We start from the raw sequence: 19,243 nt of genomic DNA, 5'->3' as shown, positions 1-19,243 counted from the left end.
TTTACTTCCAAGTCCACCACTAAAACATGTTCCTAAGTACCACATTTACACATCTTTTAAATACCTCCAGGGATGGTGACTCTACCACTTCCCTGTCAGCCTGTTCCAATGATGGATAACACTTCTGGAGAAGAAATTTTTCCAAATATCCAATCTAAACCTCCCCTGCTGCAACTTGAGATCATTTTCTCTCATCCTGTCGCTTGTTCCTTGGGAGAAGACACCCACATCACTACAACCTCCTTTTGGGTAGTTCTAAACATGTGGTTTCTGACTGCTACAGAGCCGAAAACAACCTCACCAGGAAAAAAGTGTCAAGAAAAACTAAACTCAAGTAGAGTGATCATTGTCAGGAAGGAAGACTCCTTACAAACAGTAAGCCCACTGTCAGCCACAGGAAATGTCCTTGAAAAATACTTTAGCTCATAATAGAAAATATTCACTCGTATAAGCCTTTGTCACATAGCGGGCAGCTAAAAAAGGTTAAAAAGGTTGTTTTTCTCATATAACTTTTCCCTTTCAGTGAAATAATGAAATAAAGAAAATGGGGGTTTTTTTGTCTTTTTCTTGCATTTCCGTTGCTGTGGGACACCTTTTGGTAATTAGAAATGCCATAAGTATTCATCCCCTTCTCCTTCTCCCATCGCTATCTCTTTACCTGAGATGGGAACAGGGCAGAGAACAGAGATGCAGAGAGAGGAGGGTAGATGAAAGACCTGGGAAAAGGCAAGGAAGAGTTTACTTCTAGGGCTCTGAACCTAAAGGTCAGAATATGTGACGAAAGAACATGAAAAACAAGATATAGTAGCAGCTGCAAGTAAAGTCTTAGCATACAGTTTGCCTGCTTCAAATATTACTTTATTGCTACTGCTTCAATTTTTGAACACAAAACTTTGGCTAGAAGTTGTTAGACAAAATGTACAATGGGAAAAACCCTAGAAAGAAAATGTCAGCTCTCACACCCTGCTAATATGCAGAGATTTACTGTTCAATTTACCAGGCTTGAACTGGTTTGCCAAGATACTGGTCTTGGTGTGATCTTCTCATATTGTACCTCAGGTTGTTTAAAAACTAAATCTGTTTTGCATAGAGATTATAAACACTGTTAGGCTCGGAGCCCTCCTCACTGTTCCTCCCTTGCATTCTTTTTGCACTGGAAATGTATTTTCTTAAAATGTTCCCAGGTTTCACTGAAAATAAAGACAGTTTACATGTTATTACAAGTATAATTCATTACTAATGGCACAAAAATGTTCAATAAATATTATCAGGGCTTTCAAAAGCTCATTACGAATTCTTTAAAAATGGAGATAAATTAAAGTGTTTGCCAATATGAACAAAAACACTGTCTGTCTGGCCCCCAGTTTGTCTCCTCTTTGAATGTAATCACTGATTCAGATAGATTTTATCAGCCTGATAGAACTTCAAAGCTCCCAGAAGAAAAATGCAATTTGCCCAAACCTTCCCAAAACATGCAGAGCATCCCCGAATGCTATCCCTCTAGGTTGCAGGGTGCTCCTATCCCATGTCCAGGTGGCAGATTATTCACAAGCTCCACCCACAAGCCTGGATCCCTGCCAAGTAAGTTATAAGCAGACACATTTATCTATGTCGTTTAGTAGCAAGAGGAGAGCTGTCATGATAGTGTAATAGCACCTTTTACCTTTTATTCAATAGTGATATGGATAGCGTGCTTTTTCTTAAATTACACTACGAAGAATTATATGAATACAGTGGCAATTTCTGTTATACTTAAGCAGGCAAATTTCTCTCTACCACATAATTTACAGAACTCAAATTCAATAAAACATTACATGATGGTCCATTACTGTTATCAATTTTGAATAATCCATCTTCATTTTTCATTTTACTGGAAAATGAAGTGTGCCAAAGACAAAAGGGAAGGGAAAAAAAAACAGTGCCTGAGAAGGTGGTTTGTGTAAACTCAGATTTTGTTTTACAATTACATGGAGCTGTCTACTGCATCCAGGCATCCTCCTCTGATATAGCAATTGCCCAGAATTAGCATGAGCACAGTCCTAAATTCACAGAAGTTTTCATATATGAGAACAGGCATTATATAAGAATGAAAGGTAATGTGTCCTGGCAGCTGATATTTTAAACAAACATGGGGGTGAAGTAGAAAGGAGGGAGAGATAAAAGTTATCCAGCAGAAACACTGGGAAGTACTGAAAAACCTTCAGATCAAACATTGTCACTGCTGAGAAGAAGAAAAATTACAATAGTCAGACAAGGCAAAAGAAGCAAAGAGCTTTCTTTCGTGAAGATAGAGCCAAGAGATCACCGTCGTACAACAGCACCCAAGTTCACACAGCAAACCTTACAGCTGAATGTTTACACAAACTGAGACAGGCAGCCTTCAGTTACAGTTCCAACCACAACCATGACTAACACAATTCCTTGCTCACGCAGCGCGGACTCGTCACCCTGCCATGCACCAGGCTAAGCTACACCTTTGAGTCAAATGTCAGACTTGCTGTGGGAACTCAAGCCTTCCGTTTCCTGACTCATGTTTACATTTACAAACACAAAACAGAAATGGGAGAGGAGTTTATTTATTTGTTTAGGGCGCTGAAGGTGGTTCAGCCCAACAAATGTTGGTGCTCTAAGAACAAAACAGAGCAGAGAAACTCCCAGTTTAATTGCACATGTAAAGGGGCAGGCAGAGCCTCTCTGCTGATGGGAGGCTGCTGCACCATGCTTTGGGGGCCTGCCCCAATGCATCGTCACTGTCATCCAACAGCTGCTCAGGGCCACCCAGGACAGTGAACTGACAACAATGCCATTTTCTGGCCAGCAAAGCACAAGAAAATACTGAATTTGCTCTTTCAAAACAGCAGAGGTGTCTGTAAAGTGCACTGATATCAGCCGGAAAAAATACCGTGTTTATTCACTCGGTGAACTCGCAACTGAAACATAATTTACCAAAATTACCCTGGCAAACAGAGAGACCCTTTGGTAGTCTTGCTTGGGGTGAAACTCAGATCTGCTAGCACAAATCGTGACTCAACGAAATTTTTCATGGTACACTGTAAAGAGGTGCTAACAGGATTCAACCTATTTCTTTATATCCAGTGAACTGGAATCACAACTCCTGATGGACAAGCAAAACTCCAGATCTGACTGTACTCTGAAGCCTTCCTAGAAGGAGCACAGAGAAATTTCTCTTGTGGAAAGGCGCTCCGCCCTTCAAAATTTTTTCTGCTTCCTATAACAGTTGTTCTATTGTGCCTGTATAGATGTGAATTTTCATTCAAGTTATAAATATCTGGACTTCAATTAAAGTTGACAAGACATATTCCTAAAAACTCAGTTTTGAAATTACCATTTGGAACTTAAAGGTTGGGGGAAATTATTCAAGAAGATATTAAAGTCACTCTCTTTCTTAAGGACGCACTTTTAGAGTGTGGCTAAGGGTTTTTTTCTGCTTTATAAATAGATAATAATAATAATTTTTTTAATAGACACTCTAGTTTTCAGAATTATTTTTACCAATTTCTTTCCTTTGACTGGGGAAAAGTAGAAATATTTCCAGTCAACATTTTTACCCCCAAATCAAAAAAATCTTGAAAATTAGGTCCAAGTATTGACTTACCACACTAAGCTGGTAGAATTCTCCTTCCCACCAAAAACCACCACCAAATTCTCTAATTTCACCAAAGTCCATTTTATTGACTAAACATTAGGTTAAACTACTCTTAATTTATAGATCATTTCCTTCCTTAACTTTTACACTGAAAGCAAATCTCTCCCCTCATCTGAGACTGTATCTTGACACCAGATCTTTCTTGCACAGAACTCCTAACCGATATCAGTGAGTTCTTACGTCTTTAGAAACTGATGGCATGATCTGGTCCCTGGACATGGCTCAAATATAGTTATGATAGTTTCAAAAATGTCAGTGGTAAGCCGGAGTTAGCTTTTTATCTCAGAAAACAGTAGATGAATTTAAACAAGCATTTTCACTTGCACTAGCCAAACACAAAAGAAAAAAAAAAAAGACAAGATATTACATCAATATTAGAAAATAACTTCTAAATAGCATCAGTTATTTAAGTGCTGCCTTAATTGCAGCTAACTGTGATGTATTCTGGAATAAGCTGTGATGAGTTCAGAAGTACAGCAAACAGAACAAATCTAAAGGTTTTCATCTAAGAATTGCTGGTACCTGTGTTTATCCTTGGACATTAGTTGTCACTGTGGGTAAAATTAGCAAAAGGTTTGCAAAGGTGAAATGTCCCTACAACAAATTCCTATTTCAGTGGGGCTCTGCTTCATAAGAAAAGTATGCTGAGATATTTCTTGGCAAAACTGAGACTAATACTGTCTAGGTTCCTAGTATTTTGCCTTTTTGCTCATCACATTTTCCACAATACATAAAAAACAATGCAAAATCTTATGTATCTAACTGTAAATGCTAACTTGATTAGCTAGCACAATTTGTAGGCTATAGGGATACTACTATGTATTCTTTCAAGTAGATTTGGTTGAAAATTGTCAAAATATATATATCTATTTCATATCTATATCTATTTCATATCTCTTCAAGGGAATTGTTTACAAATATCATTTCAGGGTTTCCTCCCAGTTTTGGGTCACTTTGAACACCTTTTACTGAGCTGGTTAACCACAACATCTGTGGAAGAACTGAACTTTAAACAAATATCTAAGAACATTTGTAGTAAGAAAAACACACACTAATACATATTTTTAATATATATTAGTGTAAATAATAATACGAATACAAAAGTAGAGTCAGTATTTGCACTAGAAATCTAGTTCTACAGTTGCATTCATCACATCTAAAGGGCATCTTCTCATACTGTGTCATATAAATTCAATGCCCAGTCAGAATCAACCATCCTTGTATTTCAGGTAACAAGTATTGCTCATGCACAAAGGATATGCCAAAAGCTGTATGCAAAACTAGCTGACAACAACTGAAAAATTTACTTCAGAGGGGGAAGAAAGTTGAGAGAAAACAATGTGCTTTTAGACAAGTCTGAGAGAGAAGTAAATATAAAATAAACTTTATTTCCTGAATTGCTTGCTTGGCTTTTTGTCCAGGTAAGATGGCAGCTGCAAACCATTGTAACATGAAGCTACAATTATTGCTTCAATACTTTATAGTATCAATATTTAAATTTTTAAACACTGTATTAAACAAGACTCTATGTCACTTAATTTTAAATATAACAACTGAAACTGCCTGGACCTAACCTAACAAGCAATCCTTGCATGAGTTCATGTATCTCATGAAATTTGGTATGAGACACCCAGATCTTGAAAAGCTCCTCTGCTGTTAAGAGGAAAGACACACTAACAGAGAGCTCTACAGAGAATTCACACAATGACTCTCTTAGCAAAAGGAGTATGCAAAATTTTAAAGCAATAGTAATTCAGAACAATTACAAATGACATGCTGATTCAAACCTGGTACCAGAGTATTTGAAACGGAATTTTTATTCTCTAAGCTATGAAGGGACAAACAAAGCTGTTTCAACAGAAGCCCAAATTACAATTTTTTTGTTATACTATAATCTGCAATGGACAAATTATTCCCTAAGTACATGTTTTTGTTTACAAATGTGGAATCCAAAGCAAATTTACCTCTGTATTTTTACCATATTTCCTATAAAAAAAATACCATTAAAATATTTTATTTTATGTTAAAACATACTTCTAAAATGTTGAGATCTTATTATTTGCATTGAATATACTGACATTTCTTCCATAATTTCTGGTTGATTAAATTCCATGCAACATGGCATTAAGTTAAATTCATAGAGCAGAATAAATTATAACAGGGTTAGCTTCTAAAACAGGTGTAAAAAATAACACATTTTAGTGTTACTTATCAGCTTTGCTAAGGCTAGCTTTTTCTGCATTGAAGAGCTGAAGTATATGTTCTGACGTGGACAGTGGCAAGCTCAGCAACTGCTGTTTTTACAACAAACTACAGAAATACATGTAAAGAGTAGATTCTCTAAAGATAAAGCTTTTGATTCTTAATCTTTTCAGAAGCCTGAAAAGATGTTATTAAGACTTTCACTAGAAAATATTAAAAATAAATGTGAACATGAATAAAAGATCATCTCCGGTACACCTGTGTACGTGGTCAGTATGGGTACAATTGCAGCACAAAAGGCAATCTGTTGGGTGACTTTGTGAATGGTTCTGCACAAAGCTTTTCATTTCCTTTCCAGGGAAGGTTCAGTTAGTCATAAACCATCACATGGTTTATGGAGAGGAACAAGGGTTTCTGTAAAAACAGTGGCTATTTCCACAAACCAATCCCTGAAAATTTTGGTACTGTATCAATGGGGACAATGGTCCTGCAAGGAAGCATGTTTCCTTCAAAGGATCGAAGCGACAAGGTAGAAATGAGGAGAGAGACTTAAAGATGGCAATTACTAACTAGAGAGAGAAAAAAGGGACTCTTAGACTTAAAAAAAAAATAAATAAAAAAGACAACTGACCTGAGTTCGGTTAAAAGCCACACGTGCAAATACTGCCTGTGAGATTCCTGCTCGTTTCAGTTCATCACGGACCCACTGGTAGATTTCGGAAGACACCTCTGTGTTTGTTGAGACCTGCTGCTCCAACGGCTTGTTCATGGATCTACTGACAGGAGGAGGGTGGTTCAAGTACTGTTGGTTTAAGGACTGCTGGGCTAGAAGTCTGTTCACTGCATACTGCTGGTTCAGCAACTGGGCCATAACCAGCTGCTGATTTACCAGCTGAGGGCTAATGGGAGTAGATACAAGTCCAGGGTGCAGGTTTGGAAGCGGGGTCCGAACTGATGGCTGGCTACCATGAGAAAGCTGAACAGGAGATGGAGGCTGTTCGGCTGTGTTCCCTGGGACCGGCTGCTGACCGAAGTTGACATGGTTGGCACCTTGCTGGGATAGTTCAGAAAGGCTATCCATCTCAACTACAGTGGAAAAGAAACATTGAAAACGCCAACATCAGATTGAAAATCGCAAACTTGATTGTCCTTGCAAGACATGTTATAAAAAGAAACAAATACAAAATGGCGCAATGCAACCCAGTCAAGAGTGGGCTGCTGCATCCCAACAGTGGACTTTGGACAAGGCAGCAACCTTGTAGGGCAGAGACAAAAAACCACTCTGTGTACTGCAGACGATGTAGGGCAAACAGTAAGTGCAAACAGTAAGTGCATCTGTGCAGGGTAAAGAGGACTGCTATGGGAAAGCATGCCCCACCCAGAGGGACAGAAGCCCCCAGTGACTGTTTTTGTTCCTCCCATGATGTCCCTGACACGACATCTGCAGTTCCCAGCCACTGGAAATCTGTAACAAGTAGGGTGAGGTGCGGACCTCCCCAGGCTCTGCTAATTTCTAGATGCTGCATCAATTGTATGGGACTGCTAGGAACTAGTATAATTTATGTAAATTACACAGATGGGCTGCTTTATCTTGCAACCATGTACGCATGGTTTTTTTCAGTGACTTGCAACATGGTTGAATTTTTTTCTTATATTAACTCATCTGCCTTGACACACCCTCCTTTTTAATTAACAACATAGTTTCTTAAACTACAAGAGTTCTTCCAGTTCCCCTCTTGTGCATGATTAAACAATATAAAAAAAATCTAGGCTGATATAAAGGAGTTTCCTTTTTATCAACATATGTCATTTTTTTTTTATTTTAAACTATCTCACTTCTAGAGCTTTAGCAGCTCTGGTCTGAAAATAGCCTTAAGAAAATATGATTTATTGAAAAATTCAAAGTCCAGTAGCAATTTTTTTCTTAAACAGTAAAGGTTTTGGTTTGTTTTTCCTTTTAAAGCAGTGTCTGAGCTTTTCATAGTAATTACGATCTTCACTAACAGTCATCAGCGCAAGGCCACCCTTTCCTCCACAAGGATGAGAGTTGGATGAAGAAATCAGCACCTGGATTCCCACTCACATCTCTGTCTTTCTCCTCTGTCCTATCATGAGCAGAAACTTAATAGATAAAAAAACAAACCAGTTGTTCTGCAGAGAGTTCTATTGTCCGTAGCCTGGATCAGTCCCCAAGCAGAGGCCCTGCTACTCCTCATCCAGGTGGCTTTGGTGGTAGTGCTGCCTCTCCCCCCAGCATTAGGTTCCACAGGAATACACAAAAACACATTTGTTTCCTATTCCCTGACTTTACTGTCCCCAGACGAATGGATGGTGAACCTGTCTTGGCAGGCCACATAAGGAAAATTTTACAGGGATTGTGTCATGCAAGAGTGCTGCTGCAAAGGAAGTGGGAGAGGCTGCTGTGGAAAGATCACTCTCCCATGCAGGCACTCTGGTGCCTCACACATGGACCACCTGAAACCAACTGAAGTCTTACCACCAAATTTGGTGATCTCAGAAGAAGGCTTTTAGTGTTGCACAGAAGGCACAAAGTAGATTAAGGAAAGAAGCTGCCTTTTTTCACTCGTGGAAAGTAGAGACCAACCCAAGTGGGCCATTCACTCAGAATAGTAATTCAAGCAATTATCACAAAAGTGATGCATTGTCTTCATTATAGCCTTAAGCTATAAAAAGGCAAGGAACCCGTTTTGGTAGATTAATGATTTTGCTTCAAATACTGAAAGCTAAGTCAAGCTCAAAAGTCAATCCAAACTGAGGACCCCCTTCTCCATTCTGCTGAAATCTATTTAAAAGTTTTCTGATATAAAGTGTTTAAAATTATGTGAACAGGTTTAAGAAAGAGAAAAGGTATCACAGAATTAATATGCCCCACTGACAGATTTTTTTTATCCAATAATTTACTTGTACTTACTACAACAAGCAAACAATTGTCACAACAAATATTTGTTAAAATTAATGGAAATTAGGGTCCAAAGTTAGAGAAAGATATGAATTTATAAAATTATATCATTCTTGCTGGGATGTAGTGAGAGTTATAGAAACCTGTTTCTTTAAATATACATTAGCCGGAGCAAGAAAAAAATACATACATTAAAAAATCAGTTCGTCACAGTTCCAGGAACAGGTTTTCTAAACAATTATTCTGGGTGGTAGAAGATCTCTAAATTTACAGAATGACAGCTTTACATCTCTGGCAACCCAAGTCAGCTTGGCTGTTTCGATAGCAAATATTTATTTAAATGAATTCTTTCACTATATATGTACTTTCTACATCTACTCATCAAAAGCATCTTAAACTTATTGTGAAGGGAACTGGCTTCTTATATGACTGTGACAGACCTCAATGTGACACATAATGGTATGTAACCACCATCAAGGCAATTTTTTTTTTTTTGCTTACCCATCATATCTTTTGCCTTCTTGAAATGTTTATACCACCTTCCAAATTCCTGACATTTTGCTGCTGAGACATTTGCATAGTAAGTGCTGTTCACAATGGAAGAAATCATACTCTGTGAAAAGGGGAGAAGAAAAAAAATATCTATAATACAGAGCAGTACAAGTCAAAGCACAAATTATTTGAATTGTTGAACCATTATTTTTTTAGAGTTTGAGAACCACATTGCATTTTTAATCCTATCTTCCAAAGCCTTTTATAAAACTCATTAATTGAGCACGAAAACAAACCAAGGTATACTGTAAATGGGTGCAAAAAAAAGCAGATGTACTAAGGGAAGAACAAAGCTATTGACCAAGAAACATCAGGCAATGAAACGCGCTCTGGACGGAAGACGCTAATCTTGAAAGTGAATTTTGTTCATCCTATTCCTTCTTCCAAATTTGAGTGACCCTTCACATACCCACACAAGTTTACAGGCATACATATTCTACACTGCCTTCACAAATGCAAGCAGTGACCCAAGTTACCCATGTCCAGTCTCTCTGTGCCACTCATCACAGAGCAAACCCCAGAAAACTGTAGCATCAAAGTTTACCTGAATGACTTATGAGTAGGGTAAAAAAAGGGGTTTATAGCAGAATAAAATATGTATCTAACAACCCAAAATGAACCCAGCCTTGCTTTTCCTAAACAGGGTATTTTAAGTGATTTGCAAAAACAGGCTTATGAAAAGCTTATTGTCATGTCTAATTCTGTAACTGAATATTAGCTGTAAAATAGACCTAAGGATGACAGAGATATTTTTTTTCTCAAAGGTTCTCAAGATATCAGATAGCTACAGTGAGAAATTTACCTTCTGCTCAGTTCTGACCAATTTTAAAATAGTGGAATTTACAATGCATAAAACTTCCAGTTCCAGTACATTCTTTTTCAAAATCAATTAAGACTAAGCCTTGCAAAATGAGATAATGCTCCAACTTGAAAACTATATTCAATATATGACGTCTGAACAACAAAATTAGCAAATATAATTTCAATAGACTGAACTTTGTCACCCTTTAAATTTCTATGTGGAAAGTAGTTAGTTTTCGTTTAACTACAAGAACTGTCCAGTGTATCAAGAAAATGACAGTCAAGAAGACAAAGCCCTGATTATTATGTTTCTTCGCTATTGAGCATGTAACATTAAGATATATTTGTACTGTCACAAAATCGATGCACAGCATCAACCCTTTGTTACATAAACTGCAATAAACACTGGAAGAAAGAGTTTGGAGTAAAAATGCAATAAATATTACTATAAGTCTTCTTTTATAAAGCTAGTTCAGCTTCTGACTAAATGTACCTTGATTATTGATCTTAGTGAAGTTCATTATAACCATTTTCTAAGGTATTACTCAGTAACAAGCTACTCGTGGAGGCTCAGAACTGCTAGAGTGAGGCAGTATTATTTATGCCGAATGTGCATACCCTCTACTCAGCAGCCAGCTATTTTAATGTTTCTCTGAATCACCAAAATTCTTGCCATTTCTTGATAGTAATCTGGCATTTCTGAAATTAGCTAGAAGCCTTTTGTCAGTGGTATAAAAGGAGAATGAAATCTTAATAGACTACTGCAACTCTAGCCTGAATGACCTGAACCAAGCCCAGCTGAACCCAATTTCAATTTCCAGTAAAATAGCAGTATCATTAATGTCTAATATGTACAAAATTATCTTTTAAGCTCTTTTACAGATTAAACCATCTTAAACATGGGCACAAGATACATAAGGCATAATTTAAAAAGTCCTGTGGATCTGGTAAATTATATGACCACACAGGTACTCTACATGCAAAACCTGCAGATCGGTATGTGCAAAATAGGGAACTGCACCTCTCACGGGCCACTATCCCATATCAGCTCATGCATATTTTGTGGATGCCATTTAAACTCCAGGGTTTTGTGCATGCCATTTAAACTCCAAGGTGGCTTTTCTTTCATTTTACTTTGCCCCTTCCAGATGTCTTCTCCTGCCCAACTAACTTTAGTAAGCATGAAAACATGTATATTAGTAATAATTTTAGTAAATTGCCTATTATTGATGAAGGTGTTTGTCTTAGATTTCCTAGTCCTCTCTTCCACGTCATTTTATAAAGATGATATACAAATGACATGGCAGTTTGTGAAACTCCCTGCTTCTTCAGGAATAAATTTAATGCAGTTACTTTACAACCAAATAGAGGACTGGTCTGTTTAAGTAATACTGCTAGGAATTTTAACTTCTTTGACACAATGTGAATTTCAAGCTTTGATGGCTAACATTGGGATATTGCCCCTGCTCTTCAAAGTAGATTAAAAAAAAAAAAGGCAGACATTATAAACACATTTAAAAATGAAAATTATCCTGCATTTTCTTCAAGAACACTTCATGCAAACATTCAAGTGATATTACCTACGCTAAGAATCCTCATCAGGAGGAATCAATGATTTATTTACTAATTCACTGAAGGCAAAATTTTACAAGCCAGATAAAATATTACTACCTTGTTAACTCAGAAAATAACTTGACAACACTGAATTTCATTGTTTCTCTGCTTTACTTATTGTCATCAAACTTGCAGTCACATCAGTGCAGAGAGATGCACTTTGCTATAGAATTTTCTATTACTGTAGAAATACAGTACATTTTAATGTCAATCTACATATATGCATGTCTGGTATGCTGATGGCCTAAAAGTTAAGATTAAGCCTATGAGTTAGTGGTCTTCAGAGATCCACAGTCTAAACTGGAGGCATATTGATGTTTTTCATATTACCTGGGTCATTACACTTGAGGAGTTCCCCATGTCCTGACTTATCAATAATCAAAATCAAAATTATTGCATTTGAAGCACATCATATTCAGGTACTACTGCATATATCCTCCTTATCTGTGAGGCACAGAGGCAGATGCCTTCCACGTACAAGGATGACAAATATAAATATATCACACAAATATTCAAATGCGTCACATTTATCACTCATAATCAGATTTCTTTTTCACACGTTGCAAAGAAAATTGATAGACTGCAAAAACTGGTCACAGATCCACAGTCTTAACTTATCTCCTAGAAATTTATCATTGAAAGACTTCAAGATCTCAAATTTCCCTCTTTCCCCTCTCCCATCCTCCCTCCCCCCAACCACATCACTTGCAGTCCTGTTCTGAGAATCGGGAGATCTCATCTGAAATGGTGCCACCTTCACAGAAATCCCACTATTCTGGAATGATACCATCTGCTGCAGCCCAAGTGCTCTTTTTTTAGCCAAATAAGTTAATTATAATTAGGCATCCAACAACTGTGTGGAGGTAGGGGTAGAATTTGTTCTGAAGTTCAGCTGAGGTTCACCCAGTGTAGATTGAACAAAATCCCATTTTCTCTGGAAGATTAAATACCAGAGATTTGAAAACCAGACACCATCTTTTCTCAAAGAAGTTGGGGAACTCCCTGGGGAAATATCATAAATCTCAACCGGAAATATTTTCATATACCCATCAAACGAAACCCAGTAAAACAGTAGCACCTTTTGAATTGTGCCAGGATCTAACGCAAGGTGCGTCCTGTCAGACACAGGGAGGACCTGAGCCTTTCATGCTGGCTAATTGCTGCAGCCACTGCTGCAGGTGCTTCAAGGGAGGCATTTCTGAGTCATTGCCTCTAACACTGCTCTTCACCCAGGTGAAGTGCTGTTCGATCATCGCTAAAAGTATACTGTTGTCCTTTTTGCAAGGCAACAAAAACAATGTTAATCAGGTTAATTCAATCATCTAAACCAAAACTGTTCATGCTTTTCTGCCAAATCAACCAACCACAGCAAAATCTGTTATCAGTGATTGCTCAGCTTCCAGTCAAAAAAGCTTTTAACCCCCACAGTCCCAAAACTTCCCCTAAATAACCTTAAAATTATTTTTATATGGGCAGAATAAGGTTGTTTTCATGCCTCATGAAGGGGTACTTGGGCTGCAGTATTTACACAGAGCAAATACATGCTAACAGACTTAGCAGAGAGTAGCAGACACAGCAGCTTCCTAACACAACTCGGCTGAATTAGATATTGGGGATTCCTTTGCAAATTAAACATTTCCCTCAAAAGGAGCATTGTAACCAAAACTTATTTAGGCCTTCCAGGTTGTTTAACTAGAAAAAAAAAAAAAAACACCTGAGCTTTTTCGCAACTCATTCATCGGTGTTTAAAGCTTCAAGCCTGCTCAGCGGAAGGGGCAAGGGCTGCAACAACCTATTTACACAATTATCTAAATACGATTAAACAGCTGATGGACAAATATTAAACTGGAAAATGTATAGTCATTTCAGCTTAATGTAATCCCCTTTCTGTAAACACCCAAGATGATTTTTTTTTCAACCAGAACAGTCCTGACATCTCATAAGCCTAAGGGTGAATAGCAAGAGATTGTTTTTGATAGTTATAAATATTCAAAAGACATGCAGACCATCTGCTTTCATAATACAGGTAAAGCAAGACTGAAATGGTGACTGCTGTATAAAAATGGTTCTTTTAACAAAGTCTTCCTCTCCTCGAAAACTATAAAGACAGATGTCAAAAACTGTTTACACAGGGTAATCAGGAGCGTGCAAAATGTAATATTCCTTTTACACACAGTGCTTGCTAAAGAGATTTTTTTTTCTTTTTCTTCCCATCTGTGTGTTGCAACACATTTCTACAAGTTAAAAACATTTTTTCAAACAGAGATCTCATGAATACCCAAAAACATGCTATCTGGTTTCTGAATGCTAATTAATTTCAACTAAGGAATCTGATTTTTTTTCTGTAGAAAGGAATGCATGCTTTTGAAATGGAGTACTTCAACAATGACAGACACTGAAAACAGAACACCCCACAAGTTTAATTTTGCACTAGTTTGACACCGGCTATTTTCACAACTGTTTTACATTCAAACCCGCATCTGCTAAATCTGGCTATAAGACAGGCAGCAACTATTCTCCCACTTTTCAAATGACATTTTATTTACGTTTTACTATTTATCAAGTTTTTCAGTATAAAGCCTTGTAACAACATAATGGTTTTGTCAAGTGGTAAGTAGAAGATACCTCATCTTACAAGCAGAGTATGAACAGTGCTGCCCATAAACCCTACAGTCAATTTTCAGAGCTGAAACACTAATCTTGACAGTATTCTTTAAATGTATTATATTAATGGTACAGAGGCGTTAAGCACCTTTTTTATAATTCTCAATAAAATGAACATTTACTGAACAATCTGTCAAACTACTGGCTCCGTTTTTTAAAGCCAAACTTTTAAGGCTCTATTCTATTTTGTCTTCCATAAATCCTCCACTTTACATCTTTAGACACCAGCAGGGAAGCATGTCCCAGTGCTGCAAACCTAACATGCCTTTTTAAAAAAAAAAGAAAAAGAGAAAAGCTACAAGCCTTTGTCCCTAGACCTAGTTTGAATAGTGATAAAGTTGCAGACCAGAACTTAAAGATTTGGGGTTGGGGGTGGGGAGGATCTTTTCATAAAGGACAGAGGAACTTTGTTTCCCCTATCCTAGCCACTATCAGTGGCTTTTGTTTGCGTGGAAATAGCAAGCATCAGTTTTAATACAAGCTGAACTCTTAGGAGTGCTTATTTCTCAGGAGGCTCTACGTTAACATTTTTCAAATGAGAAGGGAACATTCAAGCCCCAACCAGATAACACAAGATTATCCCCAAATCAAAAGATTTTAGCCTGCCTGAGCCTACGCCAGCTCACGTACTGCAAAAACCCAACCAGGGCAAAATGTTGTTCCTAGTGTTCTGGCATGGCAGGGATATATCATCTGCCACTCCAAATAAAAGCAGACCAAATATATCCAGCCACTAGCTGTTTTTTGGACAAGGAATCATGAAATGGACAGTTTAACTGCATATGAAGAATTATGTTAAATTCCTTGGTCCATTAGCTTGAACTATAGCAAATAACGCAACGGAATTTGTTGTCATATGCCCTATAAACATGTAGGATCAGGGAAAAACCCACAGATGGACAAAGAAGAAAAAAACTTTTGTTTGTGCCTTTGGCATTGCACTTGGATGGCTATCTGACCTCCATACTGTTGCCAGGGTCAGGAAAAGTAAGGATCTGCATGGCAAATGCTGGTCATATAAGTTAAAACTGAATAAAAGGCAGATTTACAATGATGGCACAAGCTTTTCCTTCAATACATGAGCACGTCTTTCCTCCTTTCTCTTATCCTTGTAAAACCTAAATTATCTCCTCCTCCTTTTCTGCCTTATGTTGTCTTTAACTATTATCAATGTATGTATTAATGTAAACATAAAGCTACATTGAATATAATGAGGGAAGATATAAAACTAAAAGAACCCAAATAACATATACATATATACGCATATATTTAGATATGCATAGAAATATACCCACACATGGGAAGATTTTGAAAATCCGAAATGAGGATTCAGCATCTGAAGGAACTGATCCTTGCACTATTTTTACCATTCTGTAATGTAAATTCCCAGTTGCTGCATGACAGAGCAGCATTCTCCCAATGTTTTCTGAGCATCTCCCACTGATGGATATAAATAAAGCTCAAATAAAAAGCTGCTTCCCAAGATACTAGTCTTATAACTACAAAGGTTAAAAGCTTAAAAGAGAGAAAGATAGGTAGGTGGGAAATGTTAATTCAGATTTGAAGAACTTCATAACTGCTTTACAAGCTTTATGGCACAGTGCCTTAGACTTTAAAAAAAAAAAAAAAGGAAGAAAAAGAAGTCACAACCTCAACCTATAAAAGATAAGGAGACATAACACATTTTTGTCTTCATTGTCAGATGTCCAACATCAATCTTTTTAAGAATCCTGATTTTTATTGTACACAATTTGTAAATGGCAGGTACTTAGTAGTAAAAGTCCTGGCTAAACCCTTCCTAAAATCAACCTGGACAAAGTATAAAATGCAAAATCATCAGTATTTAATAAGTTAATTCTTGGTTTACTTCATGGAACTAAAATGAAATTGAGGGGTGAGTTATTACACCCTAAGATTTTGATTATGCAAGTGCCTTTGCCAGCAGAGCTCCGAAATTTGAGAGCTCCAGGAGTAAGAAAAGCACTATCCATTTCAGCCAGGAATCCATTTGGAAGAGCTGTTACAAAGTAACACCACTCTTTCAGCTTGAACTGGGAATACGTGTTTTCAAGGGCTCTACCAATTGCTCCCACATCAGTGCCCATCGCAGTAAGATCTCAGGGTGTACAGGTAGAATTTCTGCTGGATGAAGCCAAACCTAGAAGCCCTGCTCCAACCCTGACTGGACTTCAAGTGCAAAGGACCAGAGCTAAGCTACTCCAGGGGAAGTTCCATCCTTCCTTACCAGTTCCATCATATGGTGACAGGGTCCTCAACCTCCCTCCAGAAGGCTGCTGTTCCTACTCTAGGCAATGCACTACGTGAGGCCTGTGCAACTACACTCACCTCTTCTCCTTAGGATGCAACAAGCAAGACTAGAGGAAGCTAGAGCCCAGGATATCAATCAGAATTATCCAAGATGGATGTGGATAGGGCAAACCAGCATTTCTTGTACAGAAATAGAGGAAGGGGAGGCCTTGGAAATCTCACAAACTGATCTAGTGAAAATCTGAAACACCTTCAGTTTTCCTCTCAGGTGGATTGCTTTTTTTTCTGAACACTCTGTTCCAGCCAGGTCAGAGTGCTTCTGATTTGTTTCCTATCCGGAATGCTTATCCTAATGCACATGCTTTCAAATACTATCCTAATAGAAAAGTTTTGTGTGATACAGGACATTTTAGACCTATCAATGCATTAAAGTTAGCTTTGTGTATGTTAAACTTTCCACAAAAATGGAGTATATACATTCTCTTCATAGAGATGTTGATAATTGCCCTATCTTCAACCAGCCACATGGTTGTTTTCAATACAGTTTTTGTAGAATTGCTTAATATCCACCACATTAAGGAAGATTTCCTTGCTGGGAAATAGGACGTGATTTTCAGCAACTCTCTTCTCGGATTCCACTGTTCTGCTAGGCAAAGCATCAGATGTCTGGCATGAAGTTGAGCCCTAAGGCACAATGTCCAGACAAGAAGTCATCAGACTCAGTAGCACTAACAGTTGTCTTGCTGAATTTCTTTTGGTGTGTGGCCTTTTGTTTGATCCCTTTTCCTGTATCTACACAAGTTTTTACAGATTTTTAAAGTCAAAAGAGGCCATTTTGAACATCCATTTTGGAATCTACATAAAAAGAGACCCTAGAACTTCATCTAGCAATTTCCAAGTTCAGCCAAGTTACCACTGGCTGAGTTAGAGAAATCATGTGATATTTATCTGAAGACTTCTTGTGCTGGGTCTTTCAGCACATTCATGCTAATCTCTTTCACTACATATGTACCATTTATGTACCTTTCTCCTAGTTGTTTTTTTTTGTTTTTTTTTTTTAACGTAGGAGTAGCTTTTAGCTTCATTGATTTCTGCTCCTAGCGAGTGCTTCTCTCATCCCTCTGATTGCTTGCTTAAATACCCCTCTAGTGCCAAATGTAACATCCTTTACCTACCCTTTGTTTAAATGGTTAAGTGTCAGTTTTATTGTTTCAGGCCATGTACCTCTTTATGAGCCACCTGTACATCTGATTATTCTGTCACATAGACCCAAATTCTCTGAGGGAGGTGCTGCTAAAAGCACATGAACAAACTACTTTCTGTCCTGAGAAAAATGAAAAAATTTTTCGGGAAAAAAATAATTTATAGTATGAAATTTGCTATGGATTCTTAACTTCTACCAAGTACAATCATATAAAGGTGACATTTTAAGCACATGTTAGCCAAGATACTAGTTTTACCTCTGTTGCTACGTTTCACTATCAAGAGTTTGTGAAAAGTATAAACACACCGAAGAGTTCATAAAAAGATCCAGGATTCAATGAAGGTATCTCAAAAGAGAAATGTTCCAGCTAGCTTTCCATGAGGAATATGCACAAGCACTCCGAGGTTCTATTTACTAAATTTTTTTCTTAGGTACTCATTACATTAAAATATATACATTTTAAAAAATGTAGCTCTATTAGATTTAGCACACAAAGCTCCTCCTTACAAAAAGTGAAGGAACACACCTTTAAGAACTTGGGGATGTACTAGCTGACATGTATATTTTGGTGGAATTTTATTGTAAGATATATTCATAAATATACAGATACACACACAACCCTTAAAATTCTAAGAGTCTAAATATACTGTTTCAAATACAAACACCCTAAGTAAAATTATAGAGCTGAAATCTCCTGTCCATCTCTAGAAAGGCCATTGATAAGAAAGTCCTTTTGCACAGGTCTCAGTTTTTCACCATCACAAAACCCAACCTTCTCCCTGACAGTTTACTATAAAGTATCAAATCCTTTTGAACAGTGGCACAGCGAGGCACAGGTTGTGTTTTAGCGCAGTTTCCCCCCTCTTTTGGTGCAAGCTTATGGAAGAACTGCAGCTTTCAGTGTAGGAAATCTTAGAACCTAAAAAACAAAATAAAAGTGAGACAGGTGCATATAAGGAGAACATTTCATCTGTTCCCACCTCTGGGGAACAGAACATTTCCCTTTTGAGCAGTTTATTCCATGGCTTGGAGTGAGGCAGGTCTAAGGTTGCTGTTGTCCTGAAAAACCTGTCCTCTGATCACAGCTGCAAGGCACCAGGGGAATCTGATACTATTTGTGCTCTTCTTAAAGAAGTGTCCAAGGAAAGAGAGACAAAGCTCACCCTCACCTTAGGGTTCTCCTACCATGTTTCTTGGAAATAAAAAGAACCTAACTATTAATTAAAAAAGAAAAAAGTGATGATGGTAGGGGAGCAAGCTTTGAGAGTTTTGCTCAGTCTGTTTGAGAAACTCATCCCTTTTAAGTTACGATTAGAGTGAAGGCATGCAATGAGTCCAGTCTGACAAGGTG

The 19,243-nt window shown here is 37.6% G+C and overlaps 1 protein-coding gene across 7 annotated transcripts in view; it reads right to left on the bottom strand.

Moving 5' to 3' along the window:
- SATB1 (SATB homeobox 1) overlaps positions 1 to 19,243 on the bottom strand; it is a 74,253-nt gene that overhangs the window by 37,508 nt on the left and 17,502 nt on the right. For all 7 annotated transcript variants that reach the window (XM_018075625.1, XM_018075624.1, XM_018075629.1 and 4 more), the window contains 2 exons: positions 9,291 to 9,402; positions 6,501 to 6,955 (listed from right to left, as the gene is read on the bottom strand). In XM_018075625.1, the coding sequence (XP_017931114.1) occupies positions 6,501 to 6,955; positions 9,291 to 9,402 (567 nt within the window). The remainder of the gene's footprint in view (positions 1 to 6,500; positions 6,956 to 9,290; positions 9,403 to 19,243) is intronic.

Source organism: Manacus vitellinus, unplaced genomic scaffold (assembly GCF_001715985.3).
Source record: "Manacus vitellinus isolate BGI_N305 unplaced genomic scaffold, ASM171598v3 scaffold_3_pilon, whole genome shotgun sequence".
NCBI lineage: Eukaryota > Metazoa > Chordata > Aves > Passeriformes > Pipridae > Manacus > Manacus vitellinus.
Note: the sequence above shows the minus strand (reverse complement) of the source record. Positions and strands in the feature narration are given on the sequence as shown.